The 19037-nt window shown below is 43.9% G+C and overlaps 1 protein-coding gene across 1 annotated transcript in view; it reads right to left on the minus strand.

The window, feature by feature from the left end:
• Positions 1-19037, minus strand: part of MALRD1 (MAM and LDL receptor class A domain containing 1) — a 455974-nt gene that overhangs the window by 68937 nt on the left and 368000 nt on the right. Inside the window, exon 29 of the mRNA XM_025210089.1 lies at positions 3304-3432. Coding sequence (XP_025065874.1) covers positions 3304-3432 — 129 coding nt within the window. The remainder of the gene's footprint in view (positions 1-3303; positions 3433-19037) is intronic.

Here is a 19037-nt window from a genome sequence, read left to right on the forward strand (position 1 = left end):
GGGCTGGGGGAGCCAGCAGGAGATGGGGATGGGCAGGGATCCTCCATGGTCCCCTCCCACCTCCTCCAGCCCCTCTGCCCCCTACTTACTGGCACACAGTCTGGGTCCAGCTCCCTGTGGCAGCAATCAGGGACTGCCTGAATCTCCGAATTGATTCAGAGACTTCTAAATCAATTCAGAGGCTTCCAATTTGATTCAGACCTTTTAGTGGGTCTCCCAATTAGATTTGGATTCAGAGATTCAGCCCCCAAATTGGGCCAAATCTTCTCCATATCAAATTGGTTACTGAAGCTTCATGCAGCCCTAGTGTTCACATAGTTTCTCCCAGAACAAAAATGGTGGTTCTGGGAGAAAAATAACCCATCTCTAACCTGGTAGAAGTAACTCTAGGAATGTCTCTTCTAGGAAAATGAAGTACTGTACACTTCCCCACCACTTGACTCCTCCTGGGCACCAGGAGGAATTGAATAGCAGGGAATGATCCCCCACATCTTCTGAGACTAGAGTCACCCCAGACCAGGGGAGGAAGCAGGTGCAGCTGCTATGTCCCTCCTCCTGAAGGCACAGAACTCAGCTCCTCTTGCCCTTCACATGACCGGGAAAGGGAGATTCAGCTGCTGTTTACTGTCCACCTGCCCCTCACATTAGGGACTCTGGTGTGAGGAGCAGGTGGGGGCTTTGCCATGTTGCTCTCCATGCTTTCCCCAGACCAGAAGCAGCTTGGGCTGAGGAAGGCATGAGAAGTAAGGGATGGGGTGAAGTTGCAGCTTGAATGCCTGTATTGCTCCCTCTCCTGGAAACATTTCTAGCAGTGGAAAAGTTACACTGCTAGAAATTAACATATGCTCATTGTTAGGGTGACAATATTTGGATCTTGGGGAGCGCTGATTTGCAGCTGAATAAAAGGCAAGACCTGCGGCCTGGGGAAGCTGCTGACCACAAGGCAGAATGATAGCTAAGCCAGCAATTTGCTTATGCTAAGTAGCCATCTTAACTGTATTAACTGTTTTTTTCTGAAAAAGCAGCAAGTAAGTCTGTGTGAGTCTGTGTGCTGTGAATGAAGTGAAGCTTTAGGAATGTGGAAGATGGTACAACCTGAGACAAAAAAACAGACTGGAATGTGAAAAAACAACACGTAATTGGTAACAGAATCCTAGATGAACATATGCAAAAAGTTGAATGGTGATTGGTGAAGAAGCTTCCAGGTTTTAGTCAATGTCCACCCATTGACCGAAGAAGTAAGGAAAGGGTCTCAGACATGCGCTTATAGCAAAAAGATATGTAAATGAGTAAAATGCATAGGCAATTCCATGCAAATGAAGAAAACAGTAAACAGAAGCGGAGCTTAAGATAGGAGAAGAAATGGGTGGAACAGAAGGAGGGACAGGGTAGAATAAATGTTAAGGAGTATAAACCAAAGTGTATAAAAGTGAAAAAAACTATTGTTCAGTGCAGCTTCCCTGTTTGTTGTTTTTTTGGGAGCTAGTCAGAAGCTGTCTCCATTCTGAATAAAGCTGTTGCGAGCAATGTGTGCTAGTGTTTGAATCCTGCCTGCTCTGGCTAATGAGTAACAGGATTCATGAGCAATTAGATTGTCGTCTCCCTAGTTGTTGGGCACTGCATGGAGTTGAGGTGTAACACTCATGGCCTTAGATTAATTTAATTTTGAAATCTGCTTGAAAACAAATTACAGAAATCACTGCACTACAGGAAATGCAGTAGCCAATTGGTAGATATTCCTTTGGTAAATCTATTCTATTATGAAAAGAAAGAATAGAGATGGAGTAGTTCTTCTGAGAATCTTTTATTATGACTCTTTTTTCCTTAATATATGTGCTGGAGTGAAGGTAAGTGTGTTTGCAGTACAATATAGATTGTGAAAATATCTAATTGTTAACATTGTACATTTTGTATGACCTAAGTAAAAAAGATTTATTCTTCCTTCCCTAATTTGACCATGCTGGCAGCCGCAGAATGGGGGGGAGGGGGAATCTTAAACGAGAATGATTAGTATGAAAATCTATTTTAATTGCTTTATTAATTTGATGAATTTTCTCTCTCCTGCATATCCAGACTAATTTTGATGAGTTTCATATGGGCAATATAGCAGAATCTTGAGCTACAGGCTCAAGATTTACTAAAACAAAACCAAAAAAATAAACTCTCTGGCCTTCTTCCTCTGAAAGTGTAGATTTAGTATATAAAAAAAATGACTTGGGGCAGAGAACCTTGTTTCTGCTTGTTGCCATTTAGAAACAAATGTTCCCAGTGGGCACATCTACATGAGACGCTACTGTGCAGTCATTACTGAGCATTTATATAGTACTTGCATTAACAACTACTAAATAAATGCGCAGTAACTGGAGTTACTGCCCAGTAGCACTGGTGAACATCTTTTAGGTGATGCTACTGTGCAGGAGCCTAATAATACTATGCAGTAGCATATTAGCACTGTCCATGCTGTGATGAGATACTGTGCAGTATTTTTCAGCTACCATACAGTGTCTTGTATAGATGCATCCAGTTTGAAGGGATGGCTTGTTTAACTATAAGCTCTTTTCACTTATCTAGATTTTGGAAGTTAAGTTTTGTCCTTCTATAGACATCATCAGTACAGATGTTGTGCAGGTCAAATTAGGCCTTAGCCTTCACTGGGGTCACACAGGTGTATTTTATCAAATAATTCTGCTGATAATGAAGACAGAAGATAACCCAGTTGACACTTTCTGCTTTGTTGCTTCTGAAGCTATAGTAGGAGGGAAGAGCAATTCTATCCTATTTTGTTAGTACAATAAAAAAGCAATTTGGATAGCATTCCAAGCACATACACAGAGTTGATCTGAAGGGTAAGATGATGTCATTTCTACATAGTCACTTGCTGGAGTACATCTGTACTGTAAATGAATCTATATTCATATCAATTTGCTTATTTGGCTTTTCCCTTTAATGTTGACAGCTCAAAATATTTTCAAATTAATAAATGAGTTTACATTTCTTCTTATAAGCAATTTGTAGAGTAATCCATGGATTTTGTTCCTTAAAGAAAAGTGAACATGGTTTCCTATTCCATCTTTGTTTTGGATGTTACACATTTGTGACTAAATCACATTTAAATATTTTCATTCAGCAAATGTCTCTGAGGATCTGAAAATGTCAGACCTTGTGCTTTGGAGGAGCAGGGGAGAAGGAGATATGCTTGTAATTATCTTCTGAGCAGCTGCGTGAATCCATCTAAGTTACATTACAGTATTTAAGGTTAACATTTTAATTGGAGCTTGTATTAATACATAGAGAGGTACTTACTGCAGTCAGCTTCATCAGATTGGTCCTCACAGTCTGGTTTGTAGTCACAAACAAGGTGAGACTCAATGCAATTCTTGTTCCAACACACAAAATCAGTGATTGCTGGGCATTCTCTAGGACTCTCTCCAACTAGAACCAACATGATGTTTAAATCAATATTGTAATTAAATTGAAGTATGCCCCTTTTATTTATTTATCCATTATACACCATCACTTTAGTGATTTATTGTTTCCATCAGTTGTTATTCAATCCTGCTCTCTTTCAATGATGTCTTCTACCTGCCTAGACTGCTATATTGGCCATCCTCAAAGCTCTATGAATGGAATGTTTCCACCGGATGGAATTCATTTAAATGTTGGCCCAATTGTTTCCTTGTGCAGACACTTTTGTATGCAATGGGATTTGTAGCAAAACCAGTACAAATGGGGAAAGCAAAGGGAACATTGCTATACGCTGGAAAAAAGGCAGTGGTAAAATGTGGGCAATTGATTATACTACTTTCATACAGTGTATTTCAGAAGCCTTAAGTGAAAGGTATTTTGGAGTATAGTAGAGAAACTATGACAGTGAACATGCAGGCTGCACAGATATTCTTCCTAAACTATTTAAGATGAAGACCTGTTTTCCTAGCTCATTTGTGAAACTGTTAAAACCAGAAAAAGAGAATGAAAGAATAAATTGGAGCTTTTCACTAGAAAGGCTATAGCTAAGGCCAGTCAGTTTTCAGCTTCATCCTTCTGTCAAACCATAAAAAGCCTGGTGTAAATGTTAATCAAGTGTTTCAGGATATTGGCTACAAAACTCCCATTAGAACTAATAAAACTGTGCTGTTAACCCAAAACACAACATTCTAGTGCCTCAGCGTCTACAGGAATAAAGTTTAAAACAGCGGTTCTCAACCTTTTACACCTTACATCCTACCAGCCATTTTGTCAAAAAACCCTAGTCCCACCATAATATCCCCCCCTCCCCAACACACACTTTTTCCAAGAAGTGTATTCCCACAGAATCTCAAGTCCACAGGCCCCCTACTTTTCTCAGGAATGCTACATTTTCAGATAAGTCCCACCTACATAACCTTTGCATCCCACCAGCGGGACGTGTCCCGCTGGTTGAGAGACACTGGTTTAGAAAATGTGGTGTCACTGTATTCTTTGTATTTGAGTTGTAACAGGACCACCTCTAAAGGCACCTGTGGCACCTCCTATGAGCCACACTAGGTACATTCTGTACTCCTGATTATAAGGGTACTGCTCCACCCTCACCCGCCATACATGGAAGTAAAATTAATATAAATTTGGGAGGCTACCTTCAGAAAATCAGAGTTTAGCCTTAGGTGCCTTGCTGTACCCTATTCAAAACTGGGCAGCCAATCTGGCTGAATACTTGTGTAGCAGCATTAAAAAATGGACCCACCTGAAAGAATGGCAAGGGCTGCCCTGCAGAGAGACAGAGTTTGTCCCAGCAGGGACACTGTAGGCTCTGAGGACAAGTGAAGCTGTTTGGAGGCAGCCCTGTTGGAAGTGGGAGGGGTGACGTAACCCCAGCAAAGTTTTGAAATAGATCCATTAGCAAAAGCCTGGGAAGGGCCCTGGTCTGGGATTGGTTGAGAGGCTTGGATAAAAGGGGGGAGCAGTTTTCCCACCGAGAGAGAACAAGAGAGAGAGGGACTGAGGGGCAGGCTGGAGACCAGAGAGAGAGTCTCAACGCAGTGGTCCCTCAGAGAGCCCCTGGCAGTGCCCTGCAGAAGCAGCAGCAGAGGCTGCACTGGGAGTGACACAGTATCCAGTTCCTCTCTTCGGCCCGGGAGCACTGCGGCAGCAGGACCAGAGAGGGGCTGCTTGTGTGGAGACTCTGAGCCTGGGAAGACCCGCCTGCAGCCGTGTGGCTGGGTGGGCAGAGCAGAGCCATGGGGAGACTGCTGGAGACTGCCCTGTTTTCCCTGGTGGGTGAGGGGCCCTGGGGCAGGTAAGGCCCCGGGAGGGGCTGCGTTTGCCGGGGGTTGTGAGGCTGTGCGGAACAGGAGAGCTGCTACAGCCTGCAGCCCAGACACTGCTCCCTGCTGAGTCAGAGAAGGGGGTCAGAGACAGGGGGAGGCTGTCTTGCAGGGACTCTGGAGCATGGAGAGGGACACCAGCACCAGGGAGCACCCACAGACCCTGCACAGGGACACAGACAGTCCCACTCCCTGAGACACCCCGACAGGGGCAGTGCACACAGGATCCCCACGACACCGTGTGCAAGTGAGAGACTGTGTAAATAAGTTCTTGAGGGTTTTAGTTGGTATATCAATGTGTTTATTTATTGGTTACTTGTTATTTTGTAAATAATTAAATCTTGTAAATAGTTTTATAACTGCCTGAGAGGGTGCTTGATTGTAAGGGGAGGCTCTTCGTTCAGGGACCCTGCAGCAGCTTCCCAGGGGGGCTGGGCAGGGCTACTGGCTACCGGGTACCCCAGGATCCCACTATTTAGGTGAGGGCGCGTGTAGTGTCATGCTCAGGGTTATACTTGGTTCAAGTGACCCCTACCAACTAGGGCCTCCCAGGTTCATTCTATTTAATCTAATCTAATTAGACCCAATTTGGTTTACCTAGACTTTAGCTTGTTGCCCCTACCTTAGTCTGAGGGGCTTGCTTGCCCCTTCCTGTAGCCCTTTTGGCTTGCTTGGCTGTCACTATCTCTGCACACTGGGTTCGTTTATGGTCTGCCTGTTCCCAACAGGATATCTGGGACCCCCCAAGCGTATCTTGGGACAAACCCCAGCTCCCCTTGGACTCAGTGGTCCACTGTCATCTCTGTTCCTGACAGAACTCCCTAGGTGCCATGCCTGTTCTGGACAGAGCCCTTCCTGTTCTGGACAGGCTATCCTGGCCTCAGAGGATTACTACTTTTTTTGTTCCACTCAGTCAACATAGCCCCTACCACTGTGGCTTGCACTCACTTAGTGGCCCCCACCCTCCCCTTGAACTCTATGCACTTTAGCCTCTTCCCTTTGCAGTTCACTCCAAGTCAAATTGCTTGCAGCTTTTACAGCTTGGGGCCCCACTGCCCCTTAGCCCTACTCCTGGCCCCACTCTCAGTAACAGGGATTGGGGCCCCTATTACATCAGTACTATTGTTCTGTAAAACAAGTCTGAAGTGGGATAGATCAGCAGTTACAATTATGGGCAGAGTATCTGGAAACATTTAAGGTTTGATAATTTTGAATTAAAAGCATTTGATAATTTTTAAGCCTCTTATAGGTCTGGTTTCTAACACTGATCCACATGGCTCCTATTTTTCAGAGAGCTGATGATCCTGAAGCTCTTACTAATGCTGACATGATAAAACAAACAGAGCTAAATTTTCGTCTCCTCGGGTATTTACACCCATGCAGGAAGGCTCTTCCAATGAGCTGTAATCCAGCACATCAGAGCAGACTCAATTAATAGAGTCTAGTGGGGTGTGGAAATAAATGTGCTCCAGCAGCCTCCAGCACATCAGCATCTCCACACTGAAAAATGGTGGCAGGTTGCTTTGAACTAAAGCTAAACAATGAGCTTTAGTTAAAAGCAATACTGTATGGGACACTGTGATGTGATGCAATACCTTGTGATGTGACACTCAGGTGCTTCTAATTAGTGTGGCTTGCTAATGAAAGCACCTCCTTTGCCTCCTGGAGCACATTTATAAATGCCCCCAGAGCATAGGAACAAGGATATATTAAAAGACATACTAAGGTGGAACTAAGATACTTGGAGTAGTGCGGCAGGGCACTGGATGTGCCTGCCACTTTAAGAGGTTAGGCAGCCTGTTGAGCCACTGGCAGGTGCGTGTCAGAGCTAATGGCAGAGTCAGCTGGCTCAGGGGGCTGGCAGGTGAGGCTAGGCCTGGTCAAAGGAGTCACTTGATTGAAAGGAGTTATCTGATCACAGGAAGGCTGGGCTTAGACAGGGTATAACCCTAGACTCTGAAAGCAGTGCCATCTTGGGAGCTAGTGTAGGGAGCTGGTATAGGAACATCACCCAGCAGGAAGACTGCTACTCCTGAATTCCAGCAAGGGAAACAATATCTGGAGGCTTGGGTAGGAACTAAGAGGATGGAGGAGGTTCTTGAGGATGCAGTGTGGGGTCCAGAGCCCCGAGAAGGGGGCTGAGTGCCTGGGGCCTATTGAGAAGATGGTTCAGGACAAGCCCAGAGAAGGAAGGGGCTGCAGTAAGGAAGACCTATGGCTCTGAACCTGCAAGAGAAGTAAGTAAGGCTCTGAACCTGCAAGAGAGAGAAAGAGAGAGAGAGTGATCTATGAAGGGGCTCAGGTGCGAAGCCCCACAGAGAGGAGAGGGCTGGTAGTTGGAGGACAGACCCTGGGGACCTTGACTAGCCTATACTGGGATTAGGGCCCAGGAAGGTCTGAAGGGTGAAATAGACCACTGTGAGAGACTGCCAGAACTGGGAGTCTGGAGTCTTCACTGGCCTGGAGGTGGGGTCAGGGCCTAAGAGAGGTACAAAAGTCCATGTGGGGCCACAGACAAGAGGGAGAGGACAGGGAGCATGCAGCCCAGTATGATGATGGCTGGTAGGAGTCCAAGAGTGAGCTGGGGGCCAGAGACAGAGGACTTGGATGTGAGATGGAGCCAGGGCCAAGGGGGCCAGTGGTTAGTAGCCCAGGAGGGGTATAGGGCATCTTGGGGAGATCCCAAAGATGTATGGATAAGACCAGGATGATTTGAAGAAGAGTAAGATCTCAAATAGCACCCTACTGGAGGTGGCTGGTGTGGTGGGGTTGCCTGTGGCAGGGCAGTCTCCATGAAATGCCATGCATGAGCCACTCCAGGGAAATGTGAGGATGAGGCACTGGAAAGCCTCCGCTCCCATGCTTTGTAAATAACCCTGTTGAGGGAGAAGGCTTGGGAAGCAAACCCTGACAGAAAAGCAGTTGATGTGGGTCTGGAGGTGCAGTGAGGGGCCAGGGAAGATCAGGACCATGTGGGTCCAGAGGCCCAGTGAGGGGCTGGGAAATAGAGTGTAGGACCAGAGGGGTCCAAGGCCATGAGTTCTGAGGCCCAGCAAGGGGCCTGAGGCCTATAGTGAGGCCCAGTGAGTATGGTGGGACCATAGGGTACAGCAGCCCAGTGAGGAGCCACAGAGTACGTTGCAGGGCCAGATGGGTCTGAGGGCCTGGAGAGCAGCTGGGAAATGAAGAAATAACAGGGTCCAGAACAAGGGACCAAGAAGGGGGCTGACAGCCTGGAGAGGGGCCAAGAGAAAGACCAAGGGACCTAGTAGCTCACTGACTGGTTGAATGAGACCAAGGGGATCTGAGGGCCTAGAGAGGGGCCATAGGAAAGACCTAGGGGTCTGGCAACTGGAGTTGTTGGGTGAGACAGAGGGGTCTGAGGGCTCAGAGAGGGGATGGAGGAGAGACTGAGGGGGGTCTGGCAACTGGAGTGGGGCTAAGAGGCTGAGGAACTGGAAGACACAGTGAGGGGCTGTGTCAGCAATGGATTGTACACCTGTATGGATGCCATCTGTGAGGTATGGGGTGGATTTGGAGCCATACAATTAGCCCTTAAGGCTTGAGGTGCTATCTGGGGGCAACTTATTGAATGAGGCTCAGCGAAGGGCCTAGGTGGAGGTTCAGGATTCAGTGGAACTGGGCCATGCAAAGGCCTGTGGGCAGCCTCCCTATTATCATATTTATCATCAAGGCATGGCAGGTGAGACAGAAAGGTGCCCTAGGGATGGTATAGTCAGTGAGCCTCCAGGGAAATGTCACGGCTGTCACAACCCAAAGGGTGTGATTTTTGTTTTTGTGTGCTTCGGCACTGCTAAATTGTTCCCGCTAAATTATAGCTTCTTTGCACGGTGGAGTTTTCTGCTGCAAAAGAGAACCCCGGTGCAAGGGAGAATTTCCCGCCAATTTGAAGCTTTCTTTGCAGGGTGCATTTCTTTGTTGCAGCACAGAAATGCTCATTGCAAAGAGTTCCCGCCATTTGTATGCTAATTCGAGTCCCATTATTGGCCAGTTCTAAATTATTCACACGTGGCGGCTAGTGATTGGCTTGCTAGCCGTATAAAAGGCTTGAGTGGTTTCCGCCCAAGTTGGAGGACTCCACGAACAAGGGAGGAGGAGACTTCACGCTGTGTGAAGATCTCTAAGCGCTGCGGATCCTTACAGACCCAGTGCATTTAAAGCAGGCAACGGAGATCTGATCAATCTCTAGCCTCTCCCCGTCGCCGAGCGCAGTCCAGACGTATCCCTTCCTGCGCGCAAAAGAACTGGACCCACGGAGCCTAGCAAACTTTGTGTGAATGAGTGAGCAGAAGGACCCACAGAGCCTAGCAAACTTTGTGTGAGTTTATTCAGAGCTCTTTCGGATGAGTATTTTCTTCGGTTGACACGATGGGCTCGCGTGTTCAGAGCCTTCAGCCGGATTGGGCTAGAGTTCACGAGTCTAGAACTCTTGTCCGCCTCTCTTCTTTCCTGTCTGTAACCGCAACTTAAGCAAGCTTTCCAGCCTGCACCACTGCCATCTCGGTGTAAGTAAACAATCTTTAAAACTACCGCTACACGTTTGTGCCTAATTCCAGCTCAACGGCCTTCCCTCTCCAACCCGGCGTGCCCGGGCTGCTGGCCACAGCCCGCGTGCAGCACGGAAAAGGGCTTGGGTCGCTCCCGGCCCGCACAACGGCCACCCCTGGGACCTGACCTTTTGACAAGTAGGTATTCAAGTTAGCTCAATGACTGGTTTCATTAAAGGTACCATTTCATTCACTTTAGGAGTTTAAAATAAACATATTCACTGACTGAAGTAATTAATGTGTGATAAGAAGCTAATAGCAACCTGAACACCTAAAGTTGTCAAACCATGTAGCAAAAGCTAATAATTTACTAATACTTGTTTTCAGGGATTTGAAAACAGAGCAGAGAAGTTGCGTGGCTTGAAGAAAATCACTAAATGATTCAATGGCACCTGGAATAGAACCCACTTCTTAAAAATACCATATACTTCTCAGCTGATCTAAAAATTAAAAAGTAACTCTGGTGATAAGCTGGGAGCTTCTACATTGCTGAAATGAGATTACTTGAACTGGAGATGGGTCTTTCCACATTTTAGTAGCATAACTATTGGACACTGTGGATCTGGATTCAAAACTGTGGCTTGGTCCTTTCTGGATAGCTATTAAAAAAACATGATTTTTCCAGGTAGCTGCTTATGAACTAGCAGGTACATTTACAAACATTATGTAAATCTTGGCAAAAGTTCTGGCACAGACCAGAACACAAATCTGTTTTACAATGAGCATAACAAGAAGTAGGACAAACAGATATAAACATAACATGCCTCCTAATTTTCCAAGTAAAGCTCTGTACAAAGGTCCGTACTAAGTCCATACAAAAACAAAGGCCCAGTTTTCTACAGTATACAGGATTATCTAATTACATCCCTACATGTTCACCAAAATATATCTCTTATTTCTGAGGTCCTATGTGCATTTCAACATAAGATCTTGTATTGATAAGATTCTAACAATATAGAAAACATGGGGACCTCCAAAATATTACTTTGCTAGTCCTTTTCCCAACCAAGAAACATCAATTTCCAAAATCCAAGTTAGATTCTATCACTACTTAATCCATAGAGTTAGAACTATAGGACTTTCAAAAGTGACACTCAGATCTCCAGCAGATATGCTTTACAAGCGAACCTATTCCTCCTAAACTACTATTCAATTCTGACATGGTACAATAATGAAATTTCTGATAAAATAAGGAACAATTCAATTTTTCTCTCTCCCCACTCCCTTCTCTGTTTGCATGTGTACATAGTGTGAAAATGTGTGCAAATAAATTGCCTGTGTGGTTTATTTAATCAAGTGGAAATGTAATTTGCTACTTTATTATCTCTTTTTTAATAATATTGTACCTTAAAGTCATCCAACATTTGTTTTAATGTGGTTTTCTTACCTAGTTTTTCAGTTTGACCAAACTAAATTCATTATTCTCCCAGATCTACAAGGAATATTTCCTTGGAAAGGATTTAACATTTATAATCATGGATAACCATGTAAGTAGGGAATAGTGCCAGCTACATTTTAGTGCATGACATGAAAGATCTGAAAGTATGGCAAGGAGAGATCGAGGCTGGTTTGGAGCATAAAGCCAGGGGTCAAGGCCCAAGGAGATATAGGAAAGTCCCAGCATTCCTATACATTGTATATAATCTTGGGTAAATTACTTAATTTCTTCCATGTGCTGTAAATCCCCAATCATTAAAACACTCCCCTGGTGTTTTTTTCTCTAGACTAACTAACCAAGTTCTTCTAAACTTTCCTCATAATACCTGTGGGAAATATCACATGGATGTAGCATTTGGTGATTTATTTCTAACAAGAAAGCACGGATTGACTAGATGTAGTAAAGCAGAAGCATGTTAAGAAAATAACTGAGCATTAGTGTAGCATTGAAAAAAAAATTAACTAGAAACAGCTATGCTGTTTGAAACCAACAATTTTGCTGTTTTCCCTCTGGACCAGAGCTCTAGAATTGAGACGCATATATTTTAAAGTCTCCTATAGGGTGAACACTGGGGCTAGGGACAGACAGTACACATAAACCAGTTTAAGTGATCAGAAACTGGTTTAAACCTGAAACAGAACAGATGTTCAGTGCAGAAAAACAAATTTCAAAATGGCTGAAACCAGATTGAGCTAAACCTGGTTGAAAGTAGTACCAGACTTAACTGATCTGGCTCAAACCGGCTTATGCAATGTCTCTCCCAGACCCTTTGCTGGCTTAAAATAAACCAGACACTCCTGGCATGCACTCTGGGCTGGGTGGGGCTCTCTGCTCCACTGCAGGGCTGGCCCCTCCCCCTCTGCTCCCTGGCTGGAGCTTGGCACAGACTTGTAGGCACAGAGCGTTTGTCTGGCTTCTCCCTGCTAAACAGGGATTATTCCCCCCTCCCCTCTGTTTTATGCAGACACCTCAGCATTAACTAGCAGACCACATGGCTACAGTCCATGCTGTGGGAGAGGACAGAGGCAGACAGGCTTTTTGGAGCTAATCAACAGGTAGTTTAATGTCCTTCCTTGGAAGAGCTGTTTAAGAATAGCTTCGTTAGTTAAAGGAGATAGGCTTTGTCTTCTTATTGAGTTGATAAACAGAAAGTTAGGGGTGATATATATTTCCTGCTGGGCAGCTAAGTGGGGCAGGGGGTGGGGAATAATCAGCGTGTCCTGCTGGGGTCTGGCCGCACCCCCGCCCTCAGCTCTGACATGTGGAAACAAAGGGAGGGCTGCTCTAGCACTCCCTGGCTTCTAGCCTGAGCCACTACAGGCATGTCCCTGCATTTTTGGGATGTCTGTCTGGGTTACAAACTGATTTAGCCTATCCAGGCTGGACTAACCTGCAAAGATTGAATCAATTCAGGCTCAGGCTTTTTGAATGTCTGTCCCTAGCCTGGAGGATTAGAATCTCATGAATCCTTTCTCATTAAAACAATTACTCCAGGGCAGGAAAATTGCAATTGCCTGTTATTCACTCCACCCATTTCTCTAGTCTCCCTTTGGAATTGCAACACATCTCTAAATCAAAAACAACAGAGGGTTGGAAAAATAACACAAGAAATAGTTTAGATGAAATACTAGTTACTATGTTATACACTTCTGCAAAGCACTTGAAAAGAAAAAGGAATACACAAAATATCATTTTTCACTGAAATGCCTTTTGACTGACGTAGTAAAGAGTCACAGTCTTCAAATGAATTCTAGAAACAGTTTGCTTTATTGGACAAAACTTATAAAAGAAACAAGTTAATGATGACTGCTATAGAATCATAGAAAGTTAGGGTTGGAAGGGACCTTAGAAGGTCATCTACTCCAACCCCCTGCTCAAAGCAGGGCCATCCCCAACTAGATCATCCCAGCCAAAGCTTTGTGTAGCCAGGTTTGGAAAACCTGCAAGGATGGAGCTTCCACCACCTCTCTGGGTAACCTGTTCCAGTGCTTTACTATCCTCCTAGTGAGAAAATTCTTCCCAATATCTAACCTAAACATCCCTTGCTGCAACCTGAGACTGTTGCTCCTTGTTCTGTCATCTGCCACCACTGAAAACAGTCTAGCTCCATCCTCTTTTGAACCCTCTTTCAGATAGTTGAAGGCTGCTATTAAGTCCCCTCTCAGTCTCCTCCTCTCTAAATTAAATAAGCCCAGTTCCCTCAGTCTTCCACAGAAATCATGTCCCCTACCCCCCACACCATTGTTGTTGTCCTCTGCTGGACTGTCTCCAATTTGTCCACATACTTTCTGTAGTGGGGGGTGGGAGGGGGAAGCAAAACTGAACACAGTAATCCAGATGTGGCCTCACCAGTGCTGAATAAAGGGGAATAATCACTTCCCTTGACTTACTGGCAACACACCTACCAATGCAGCTCAGTATGCTGTTAGTCTTCTTTGCAACAAGAGCACACTGCTGGCTCATATTCAGCGTATTGTCCACTGTAACCCCTAGGTCCTTTTCTGCAGGGATGCTACCTCCAGCTTGCACTGGTACATGGGATTGTTCCATCCTAAGTGCAGGACTTTGCATTTGTCCTTGTTGAACCTCACGAAATTCCTTTTGGCCCACTTCTCCCATTTGCCTAGGTGACTCTGAATCCTTACCCTACTTGATCACCATGAGTTTCCAAAGATGATGACCAATGGCTGTGCAATCAGATCAGCCAACTCCCTCAGCACCCTTGGTTGCATCTCATCTGGCCCCATCAACTTATACACATCCAGATTTTCTAAGTAGTCCCTAACTTTTTTTACATCAGTCTTCGCAGGTAAGGTCAGTTCCCAAACTACTGCACCTGGCAGCACAATTTGGGGAGGAGGTAAGCAGCCCTCAGTGGTGAAAGAACAAGTTAGGGACTAACCAGTGATCTTATGGTCATCTTCAAATTTGAAGGATGAACAAGAACAACAAAAAGACTGAGGTGAAGAAGGCATTGAGCACTTCAGCCTTTTCTGTATCCCCTGTCACAAGGTTGCCTCCCCCATTCAGTAAGGGACCCACACTTTCCCTGATCCTCCTCTTGCTACCAACATACTTGTAGAAACCCTTCTTGTTACCCTTCACACCCCTTGCTAGCTGCAACTCCAATTGTGCTTTGGCCTTCCTGACTTCATCCCTGCAAGCCTGAGCAATGCTCTTATATTCTTCCCTAGTTATTTGTCCAAGTTTCCACTTCTTATAAACTTCCTTTAGTTTACTATAATAATGTCCATTAAAACAATTTAATCTTAAAGTACTTTAAACTTTACAGACTTATCCTCAGAGTATCAGCCTATTATATCACAAGTCACTCATGGTGTGCCAGTAGTCAGCAGTACATTCACCAGGTTGTCAAGGCATGCCAGCTTCTACAGACACTACCATACGAGGAAGCGATCGGGTAGAATTTACATCTGCTTGTTCCTCACTCCCCTGACTTCATGACTAGGAATCCATTTACAGCTGTGTAATCAAGGGTGGCCATCAGCATGAGTGTAGAGCAAGTTTCAAGCTCATCTCTCAGGAGCTGTAGCCAGATGCCTGAACCACTCTGTCATGACTCCCTATATTGTATTACATGTTGTTGTTGTTCATACTTCAAATTTGAAGATAAGCATAAGATCACTGGTTGGTTTAGTTTCTGTGAGCACTAGAGTGGCTGCTCAGGCCAATTTGTGCTTTTAACCTGTCTGTGGCACACTGAGCAAGAGATGGCACTTTGGTTTGCTTGATCAATAGCGGATGTGCTGCTGTTGTGAGATTTACACTGTCTGCACTTCTGTCCATCTCAGCAGTTCTCCTCTGCTCATAGATGGTAGCTACAGTATGGATGAGGCTTTGCCAGGTGAAAGCATCATGAGTACAATCGTCCCAAGATTTCAGGTTAATGTTCAAATGTTTCAAGGATGACTTGAGGGAGTCCTTGAAACATTTCTTCTGGCCTCCCTGAGAGTGCTTTCTCCCCTTTAGCTCACCATAGAAGATCTTTGGCAGTCACTCATCTGACATCCTGGTGGCATGGCCTGCCCATCTCATCTTTGATTTCATCTACAGAGTGTAGATGCTTGGAATGCCTGCCTGTGTGAGAACCTCAGTGTCTGGGGCCTTGTCTTGCCATCTTATCCTCATCCATTTCCTTAGTCAGCTTGTGTGAAAGTGGTTCAGCTTCATATCATAGCATCTGTACACCATCTAGGTTTCATATGCATTCATCAAGATTGGCAACACAATGGATTTGTAGACCTTAAGATTTGTTTGTTGACTGACACTTCTGTGCTCCCACACATTTGCACATAGTCTGCTGAAGGTCACACTTGCTTTGGCAATTCTGGAATTGTTTCATCATTGATGTGAACTGCACATGACAGTTTATTGCTGAGATAGGTGAACCTGTCCACTGCCTGGAGGGTTTAGCCATTCATCGTGATGGTAGGCTCTACATAAGACTTTACTGGTTCAGGCTGGAGCATCACTTCTGTCTGCTTAGTGTTGATTGTGAGACCAAAGTTGTCATAAACTGAAGAGAAATAATTCATACTCCACCATATATCAGACTGAGATTTGGCATTCAGGAAACATTCATCAGCAAACAGAAGATAACAAACAGTCACATCCTGTAACTTTGTCTTTGCCTGTAGTCTCCTTGAACTGAAGAGCTTGCCATCAGTCAATCCCAATGTCAGTTGCTGATGTCAATCCCAATGTCACAGTCATGAAAATAATTTGTAAGCAAAGCAGAGAACATCATACTGATGAGAGCTGGGGCCAACACACAGCCCTTCTTGATTTCCATTGGTGACTGGGAATAGTTCAGATGACTCATCCACAATGTGAACAAGAATGCCATCATGGAATTGATGAACCATTGTGATTAATTTTTCTGGGCAAGCAAATTTTGCCATGATCTTTCAAAGGCCCTCCTGACTGTCTGTATCAAATGCTTTTGTCAGGTCAATGAAAGTCATATACAGCTTGCAGTTCTGTTCCTGGCATTTCCCCTTAAGATGAAAAGCTGCAAACACCATTTCTATGGTCCTCCAATGTTGACTGAGACCGTGAAAGCAATTAACTTGCTATCAAATGGTAAAGCACCTAGAACAGATGCTATACCAGCAAAGGTCTATTGGTCAGGCCACAGTTGGAGTACTGCATCCAGTTCTGGATGCTGCACCTCAGGAGGGATGTGGGCAGCATTGAGAGGGTCCAAAGGTGGGCTACTCGCATGGTCAGGGGGCAGCAGGGCAGGCCCTACGAGGAGAGGCTTTGGGACCTGTTCAGCCTCCACAAGAAAAGGCTGAGAGGGGATCTGGTGGCCATCTATAAACTTACCAGGGGGGACCAGCAGGGAATGGGAGAGTCCCTGTTTCCCTGAGCACTACCAGGAGTAACGAGGAATAACGGCCCCAAGTGTACTGAGAGTAGGTCCAGGCTAGACATCAGGAAACGCTACTTCCTGTGGCTAGGATCTGGAACCAACTTCCAAGGGAAGTGGTGCTCACTCCTACCCTGGGGGTCTTCAAAAGGAGGCTAGATAATTACCTAGCCAGGGTCGTTTGACCCCAGCATTCTTTCCTGCCCATGGCAGGGGGTTGGACTTGATGATCTGCTCAGGTCCCTTCTGACCCTACCAACTATGAAACTATGAAACTAAGTCCGGAGGCTCACATGGCTCTGAAACTGACTGAATTCTTCTAGTCAATGTGGAATCAAGGAACTATATCCCGGGAGTACAAGGATGCATCCTTTGTTCACTTGTACAAGTGGAAAGACAATAGACAATCCTGCAACAATCATCAAGGTTTCTCCTTGCTGTTAATAGCTGGCAAAATCCTCACCAGAATTCTGCTGTTGTGCAACACATTGAATAAGGGCTTCTTGCCTGAAAGTCAGTGTGGCTTCAGGAAAGGATGTGGGACCATAGACATGTATTACAAATGCACATACAATCACATGCAGAATCCTGGAATTGTTCATGAAGCCAGCAAGCCACAAGCATTTTAGCCTCCCATAGGAGTTACCCTTGAAGGCAGACTCACATACAGGTGTCAGTAATTTTATATATGTCAACAATCATAGCAAATGAACAATATATTTGATAGTAGGAAGTATCTGTCTGGACACTGGACCTTCATACTGCTATGAGAGGATCATCTATTGGTAAACTCATGCAAGCACATTGTTTCTCTTGAAATTTACTACAAAAGCCAGTAGGATCTGGTAGGGCCAATGAGTTTTGCTCTGTCTGTGTGAGAGAGAGTGCACAAGCAACCTTTCAATAGTTGGTAAGACAGAAGCATTTCTGTGATGGCTGCTACATTTATTTAGAATTTTAGGTACTTAAGAAAGGCTGAATAGTAGTAATGCAAACTGCAGATGTACATTATCTAGAACAGAATGGATAACTGGAGGAAAATTTAATCAATAAAAAGGTTTAATCTCTTGTCTTAAAATGATAGATGCCAAGAAATTTCATAGTTATAGTACTATATGAATAATCTGTAACTAGAAATGCCTGTCACAAAAAGTATTAAGTTATATCATACCAGGATCAGATAAGGGGTTTCTAATCTCTTGTATATTTCAAAGAGTAACAACTAACCCCTTCAGCATTTCCTCTGTTCTGGAGGAATACTGTATTAATATTTCAAAATGACCCACTATGTCAGTGAATGGTGAGATGAATGAATAAAGTAACAGTATAATTAAATAACCAAAATAGTGTAGGCTCAATGAAAATGAAAATCATAGATATTGGATTATTAATTGATCTAATAAATTATATGTTTTCTATAATTATTAAGTTTCAAGAAACAATGGATTTTTTTCTTACAGAACTCAGTTTTCAAGTAGCAAAAAAACTCCCACTTTATTATGGACCAATTGCTTTCCAATTTGGAGTGTTTAAATTTAATTTGTGTGCCCAAAAGGGGAAGAGATTAATAAATGTTTAGATATTCTTCTGATATTATTTAAAACAGAAGGATAGTCAAACTGTTTTAAAAAAATGTTTATTATTTAAACACTTTGAACATGAATACATTCCTTATTTTCCAAGTTTTGGCCTGGAACAAATTAAAATATGCATAGACCCCTCCCCTCAAACCAAAAATTTCATCAGACCTGAAACTACTCAGCAGCATGAAAAGTAAAGAAGGCTTAATGCCTCACTATTTTATATCAAGAGTTGAGTTTGTTTGCTCTCATTAACAGTGTTATTTTAAACAGGATCAGATCCATATAAAAACATCAACACACTATTAGCATACTTAACAATAATGTTTCTGTCCATACATGACCTTGGTGGTCTTTCACAGGGAAACCTGGATAATTTTTTTTCTATGGATGCAAACTAGAAATCAGTTCAAACAACACTTTTGGTTCAGAATCTGTAGGGAATTTTATGTAGCTCATGTGCCATGTAGAACACCAGGTTTAATTGAAATCATGCATTCACTCTGACATAAACAGTAGACTTAATAAATTATATTGACTTCTAGTAGAGAATTTCATCTGTAAATACAAAATCCAACTAATGTAGTTCCTAAAGATGCTCAAAGAGACACCAAGAATCTGGTGGCAAAGGCATATAAAAAGCACAAATTAAAGATGTAACCAACAATCTATAAATATATGAAAGATGCAGAATCTTTATATAATTATTATATAATTATAATAAATAAATTATAATTATAATAATAATATAATATAATT

This window comes from Alligator sinensis, unplaced genomic scaffold (assembly GCF_000455745.1).
Source record: "Alligator sinensis unplaced genomic scaffold, ASM45574v1 scaffold234_1, whole genome shotgun sequence".
Lineage (NCBI taxonomy): Eukaryota > Metazoa > Chordata > Crocodylia > Alligatoridae > Alligator > Alligator sinensis.